Source organism: Bidens hawaiensis, unplaced genomic scaffold, assembly GCF_021521415.1.
Source record: "Bidens hawaiensis isolate Kalapana, Puna unplaced genomic scaffold, B.hawaiensis_p1.1 tig00001382_1, whole genome shotgun sequence".
In the NCBI taxonomy this organism is placed as follows: Eukaryota; Viridiplantae; Streptophyta; class Magnoliopsida; order Asterales; family Asteraceae; genus Bidens; species Bidens hawaiensis.
In genome coordinates, this window is record NW_027491078.1 from 1,705,159 (window position 1) to 1,712,575 (window position 7,417).

The 7,417-nt window shown below is 36.6% G+C and overlaps 1 protein-coding gene across 1 annotated transcript; it reads right to left on the reverse strand.

Annotated features, from left to right (window-relative positions):
* Positions 1 to 357: 357 nt before the first annotated feature.
* LOC143573988 (S-adenosylmethionine decarboxylase proenzyme-like) lies at positions 358 to 1,656 on the reverse strand. The gene has a single exon (XM_077058732.1). It carries the CDS (start codon positions 1,487 to 1,489, stop codon positions 413 to 415), a length of 1,077 nt encoding a protein of 358 aa, XP_076914847.1. The 5' UTR covers positions 1,490 to 1,656; the 3' UTR covers positions 358 to 412.
* Between the last annotated feature and the right edge of the window lie 5,761 nt (positions 1,657 to 7,417).

Below are 7,417 nucleotides of genomic sequence, written 5' to 3' on the forward strand. Positions count from 1 at the left end.
TTCCTTGTCTTAAATATCATAATTTTTTAATAAATTACTTTCACCAACTTTTTTTTAAAGACAACTTTCTTCTCAATATTCATCCTGCTTCACAAACCCGCAACCCATTTTAACTAGCAAAATCTAATCCTATTTAAAAATAAAGTTTTAGTTTTTAGAAGCCGAAAAAATTACGCTAATTGAAGCACACACATCACAAGACATAACTCAAAAATCATTTAGAGCAAAACAAAACCAAATTTAATACTAAATGAGGCTAAACCACCTTTAATCTCATAACAATCACTGGGACCAAGTATAGCACCCAATAATCCAACACAAAGACACCAACAATGACATCAAAACCATACACCAATGGCTATTATTCAAATCAAAAACAGAAACAAAAACAACCCTTCTTCAACACATCACACTAATACTCCTTTTCTTCATTCTCCTCTTTACAATTCTTTTCACACTTCAACACAGACCTTGGGGACCCACAACAGCTCCCATCCTTCCTCACAAACTTCTGGTACACTATTGATCCTTCACATCCAAGCTCTTCACAACTCTTTTCTTCCACTTTATACCCCTCAACATCAATCAAACAAGTCTTTTCCAAACACTTACTCGCCACGTCAGCACTGACCGCGATCGAAAACTCCCCCGGTTCAAAACACGCCAGCACGCATCGTACCAGCTGTTCCAAACTCATCTCGTTAAAATCATACCCGACCGCTTCAAAACTCGCGTAGCTAAACCCGTCTTCGGGTGTCACATGTATAGTGGAGATCGCACCGTCTTCGATCGAATTCATTGAGTACCCGCACGGGTCGAACTCAAAGTCACAAATTTCAGATTTTGGGAGTATTGAACGAATACCCGACTCATTAGTCATGGTTGCAGCCGAGCTCGACTCGGTTTTGTAAAAGACGGATGCTTTTTCACGGTCCAAACTAGTCATGCACATCTCGAGTGTGTAGACTTGATTGCGAGTGTTTGCAGTACCTGCAGAAGCGGAATAAACGAACCATTTTTGGGGCTTTCCGAGCCCGCCCATCACATATGCTTTGCTAGTCAAACCGAGGTTTTCGAAGTAAAAATTTTGAACTGAAACTTCCTCGGCAAAGCTGCGGTGCGGGTAGGATTGCGCACCGGGAAAGATAAAGCTGCCACGTGTGTATCTCACTGACCGGACAGTGAGAGATAATGATTCTGCAAGCTTCAAAATAGGCGGGATTGAAAAAAGTAGCTTGGTGGTTCCACAAGTTTTGATAACCATCTTGTATGGGAAAATAAACAGACTAGACTTGGATAGAACATACGAGTCAAGATAAGCGTTCGACAGTGAGGAAACGATTGTGCATTCAGCAGGGTTCAAGATTTCATCAATTTGGGCTTTTGACAGTGCCCGGAGACCCTGACCTTGTGGATCAACAAAGATGCTGGGCTCGAAGAAAGTGATTTCGAGCCGTTTTTCATAACCTTCAAAACCGATCGCAGACATTGTTCTTAACAGAATTTGAAACTAACAAGAAAGAGGCTGGGAAACAAAGAAAAGGAGGAAAACGGGGACAAACTATGACTACTAAAACTAAACGAAAGCAGTAAATAAATCACGTCAAGAAGACGTGAACGCAGACCCTAACTTGAAGAATATCAGGATGGTTTGCGAGCGCACTACAGCAAGAAGATAATAACACATGATCAGTACAGATTTTATAACTACATTTGATTCAGAAAAACAAATAATATTAATGAAAAACAACTCACGTTAGAGTAAGCAGCCGATCTGAATTTCTTGATTCCTCCGTTTGGTCGAACGTCTTCAATGCTGTAACCTAGGGGAGCTTCATAAAACGATTTACTACTACTACTACTAGACTTTTTCCCACCTTTAGTCTCCATTAGAACATTCAGTTTTCCTGCATATCAAATCATATAACAAAATCATGAAACCAGCCACATAAATAACCATAATCATGCTTCATAAAAAGTAAAATCAATGATGTAATCATTTTTAAACCACAAAAAGCTTCATCATTTCTAAAAGGGAAAACAACCCCATGATACAGAACACAAAAAGCTTCAAATATAATTTCAAAAAGGCAAAAAAAAAATACATGATTCAGGGCACAAAAAAAACTTCAACTATCATTACAAAAAAAGCTAAAAAAGTTTGATACATCAAAAAATGAAATCAATAAAACCTAAAAATAGATTTAAGGGCAACTTCTACCCGATAATAAAAAAATTAATAAAAATTTATATAATTCGAAACCCTTGATTTTGAACCTCAATAATAACAAAATCATGATACTAGCCACATAAATAACCTAATCATGCTCCATAAAAAGTAAAATCAATGATTTCATCATGATTCAGAACACAAAAAAGCTTCCATTATAGCTTCAAAAGCATAAAAAACAGTAAATTCAATATACTAAAAATTGAAATGAAAATAAAGCCTAAAATTCAGATTTAATCCCAATTCCTTTACCAAATTATCATCAAATTCCAAAATAAATCAAAATCTTAATTTTGAACCTGAATCATAACCAAATCAACCTAATAAATAACCTAATTATACTTCACAAAATGTGAAACCAATTATATAATCATCATTCATACCACAAAAAAGCTTTCATTATGATTTCAAAAAAGCATAAAAACCAGTAAATTTAATACACTAAAAAATGAAATGAAAATAAAGCCATAAAAATCAGATTTAAACCCAATTCCTTTCACCAAATCATCATCAAATTCCAATAATTTTTTTTTAAATCAAAACCCTAAATTTCGAACCTAATTCATAACCAGCCCATCAAATCAACCTCAATACATAACCTAATAATAACAAATAACACAAAAAAGCTTCCATTATGATTTCAAAAAAGCATAAAAACCAATAAATTTAATATACTTCAAACAGAAATGAAAATAAATCCAAAAACCAGATTTAAACCCAATTCCTTCACCAAATTATCATCAAATTCCAATATAAAATATTTAAAAAATATAACAAAACCCTAATTTTGAACCTAATTCATAAGCACACCATCAAATCAACCTCAATACATGACCTAATAATAACACACAACACAAAAAAGCTTCAATTATGACTTCAAAAAGCCTTATAATACCAAAATTTGAAATGAAAATAAAGCCAAAAAATTATATTTAAACATAATTCCTTCACCAAATTACCATTAAATTCCAATAAAAAAAATTTTAAAAATCAAAACCCTAATTTTAAACCTAACTCATAACCAAACCATCAAATCAACCTCATACATAACCTAATAATAACACACAACACAAAAAAGCTTCAATTATGACTTCAAAAAGCCTTATAAACATCTGATTAATATATTTTAAATAAACAAAACCTAAAACACCAGATTCAAACGCTAATTCATCACCAATTTCACATATACATGAATCACAAACCATACATTCACATAATAACAACACATCAGATCCAAATATTCACACTTACAGTATCAATTTCGTACGATCAATCCACTCTCCGATCTGCAAAACAAAACGCTAATTAAATAACCAAACGATCATTAACAACAACAACGAATCGTAAACGGTAATCAGATTACAAGCTTACTGTTATTAGCAGCCGCCAATGAAGAAGAAAACTAGGGTTTTGTTTTTCTTCCAATTAGGGTTTGTTGTTATGAGATGATGAACGTAATGTTTTTTTTATTAGACGGCTAGAATGAAGGGTGTATTTATAGGGGATGGGTGTTGGATAATGCCACTGGAGTTTTTGGGTATTTACGAATCGTGCCATTTGTTGATATGGTGATGGGTGTGTGTAGCGTCACATCCACGAGTTACGAATATTGTTCAGATGACAGCTATTGGGAACAATAATAATAATAATAATAATAATAATAATATGTGTCATTTGTTTTTGTTTTGTTTGATCACGAGATTTGATCTAGCTTAGGCCGAGGGGTGTGGGGGCTCTAACGGGGGCGCGAGTGGGGGCTCCAGCCAATAATATTGTGACGTGTGGCAGAGAGAGAAACTGGATAAGATGGGGGTTGGAGCCCCCGCTGGAGCCCCTAGCCCTGGTGTGGAGGGGCGCGAGCAGGGGCTCCAGCGGATTTTTTTTTTATTTTTTTATAAATATATTCAAAAAACGTATTATTAAAAAAACTCATAAATTATTAAAAAAACACACATTTTTTTTAAAATTCAAATTACAAAAAAAACATACTAAAAATTAAACAAACAATAATACTTAATAATAACACTAATCTAATACAAGATCATCGGGTCGCCTCTCCCACAAATGTTCAACCAACTCATGTCGAAGCTCCCCGTGTATCTCACGGCTCTTGATATTTGCTATGTTGTGAAGTTTTTGTTGATCACTGATTGTGGACGGTTGTGGCGGAATGTCACCTTGGTAGTTTTGGCAGATAGCTTTGCCCTCGTCTTCTAACGTCATGTTGTGTAGGATCAGACACGTGTAGACAACGTCCGTTATCCTCTCCCGAGTCCAATAACGTATCGGGTTCGCCAGAACATAATATTGTTTTTTTATAGCTCCAAAAGCTCTTTCAATATCTTTTCTAGCAGACTCTTGCTTCTTCGTAAAATACTTCCGTTTGTCGGCGATTGGATCTGTAAAAGCTTGAACTAACAAAGCCCATTCGTTGTAAATACCATCGACCAGATAGTACCCGTACTTGAAGAGTTCTCCATTTGCAACAAAAGATTGAGGTGGTTCAACCCCGTCGATAAGGTCGTTGATCAAATTTGACTGATCGATAACATTAAGATCGTTATTTGACCCAGCAACACCAAAAAAAGCATGCCAAAACCAAAGATCCTGTGACACCGCCGCCTCAAGTATAAGGGTCGGCCCTTCATGATCACCACGGTGGAACTGACCTCGCCAGGCCGTTGGACACATAGCCCATCCAACATGCGTACAATCGATGCTACCTAGCATCCCAGGAAAACCATGTTTTTCTGCGTGCACCTCATATATGCGTTGGATGTCATACATTGTAGGTTTACGCAGATATCTCCGAGCGTAAGTCGATATGACTCCTACGTACAATATACATTACAAAATTAATGTCATACATTGGTTGATATTTAATAAAAAGTAAAATTAATGTTTTTTACCTTGGCAGAAAAAATGAAGGGATTCACGTGCAACCCTTTTCGACATCTGTAAATACTCATCCAAAGCGTCCGACGAGATGCCGTACGCTAATTGACGGATAGCAGCCGTGCATTTTTGAAGAGGGGTAAAACCGGGGAGACCCCTAGCATCCTCCCTTTGTTGAAAAAAGGGATACCGTGCCTCTAAATCACTTGCTATACGCATGAACAATTGCCTGCTCATTCGGAAACGAAGGGATTTTTGAAGGGATTCACGTGCAACCCTTTTCGACATCTGTAAATACTCATCCAAAGCGTCCGACGAGATGCCGTACGCTAATTGACGGATAGCAGCCGTGCATTTTTTAAGAGGGGTAAAACCGGGGAGACCCCTAGCATCATCCCTTTGTTGAAAAAAGGGATACCGTGCCTCTAAATCACTTGCTATACGCATGAACAATTGCCTGCTCATTCGGAAACGAGTTCGAAAATCCGACTCCGCATATACCGGTTGAGGGCTAAAATAATGCCTAATCAAAGTATCGTTAGCACCCGATCGATCACGATCACGAGGTGGTGCTCTAACCCTCGGGAGTCGAGGTTGATGGGCTTGATTTTGCAAGAGATTGACCACGGTTGCGGTCAAAACTCCTCCTACATGAAGAAGCAAATCATCCTCTTCGGAGGAGTCGGAATCAGACAAGTACGACGACATTATTTTTAAAAAAAAAATTGGGAAGATGGGTTGATTTTGGGTTTTTTTTTTGAAGTTGTGGTAATTGATTTATATGAAATTGGTTATATATATGAAGAAAAAACTTTTTTTTTTATTAAATTATGAGCCCAACGGCTCAATTAAATGATCCAACGGCTATGTCACTTCTCCCAATGCACCTTTACGCCACCTTTCTCCCGCGACCCAGCTTGCGCCCGCCTAGTTTTCCGCGCTCGCGCCCCTCTCACGCCTCGGTGGTGTGGTGCTCGCGCTCTCGCGCCCCCGCTGAAGCCCCACACCCCTCAGCCTTAGATTGGCTTTAACAATATTGATTTGTTTTATTAATATTAATAATGATGATTTGATTTGATTTACTTTTTAGCTTTTAAGAAATCACTATCAGTAATTTATGAGAGCAATTAATTTTTTTTTTGAATGTTTAAGCTTGCCTCCTACTATTTACAATAAACCGTCATTGCCAGGGATCGAACCCTGGACCTCTCACCCAAAGGCCTAAGCCTTTACCATCCCACCAAAGTGGAGATGGCTATGAAAGCTATTAATGCTTTGGAAAAATAGTAGAGAAGTGCACGTTAGATGTGAAGGGGAGTACATAAAGCTTCTGATGGCATTTCCAACTTTTTCCTTACCATATATATTCATACTAGATTTTATCTCTTATGTTACGAAGGTTGTTTTACATTATTCGTTTTTAATATTTATATATGTATATTTGGATTTTAATTTTATTTATTGTAAAAGGCTAATAATTAATATACTTAAGGTTTGATGATGAAATGGTTTCACAAATAAATGATATGTTATAGTCCGGTTTAAAAGCTATTTGGGTTTGGTGATACTCATTACCCGTTTATTTTCTTTATTATAAAACTGTTTCTTAATTATAAATAATATTTTTTTAAAATAAAATAGGATATTAAATTTTAGCACATCCCTATTTTATAGGATTTTCATATCAAATATTTAATTAGATTAATTTTTAATATAATGAGATGTTATAACCCGTTTAAAAAGCTATCTAGGTTTGGTAAGACCTTTACCCGTGGATTCGGGTCAAATGCTTGAGAAGCCTTCATTTACAAATAAAGCAATCTGATGGCTTGAAAGAATTTTTGTTTTATATATATATATTTTTTAAGACAGAATTACAAATTTTGTCATTTAAAATAAGACGAATTACGGTTCGTGTCCTTTTCTAAGTTTCCTTGCAGGCGGTGTACTTTAAACTTTTTTTCCTACAAGTTTTGTCCTTTATGCTAACTGGGTTAGAAAAAGTCAGTTAAATCCCATCACGTGAGGCGCATGTGAGGGTAGTTTTGTTCTTTCGTTTATGCCTACAACAAAACCCCCTTTTATCAGTCTCTTTGTACCTCACCCACCAGACACCAACCCACCTTCTTCTTTCCCCATTCACCATCGTTAACCACTACTCAATCACCACCATCAATTCCTTCAGCCACCACCAGTCCACCCTACCCTCTTCTTCCCTTGCACCACCATTAACCACTCCGCCGTCAATCTAACACACACAAACCCTAACTACCACCGCCTGCTACCTTCCGA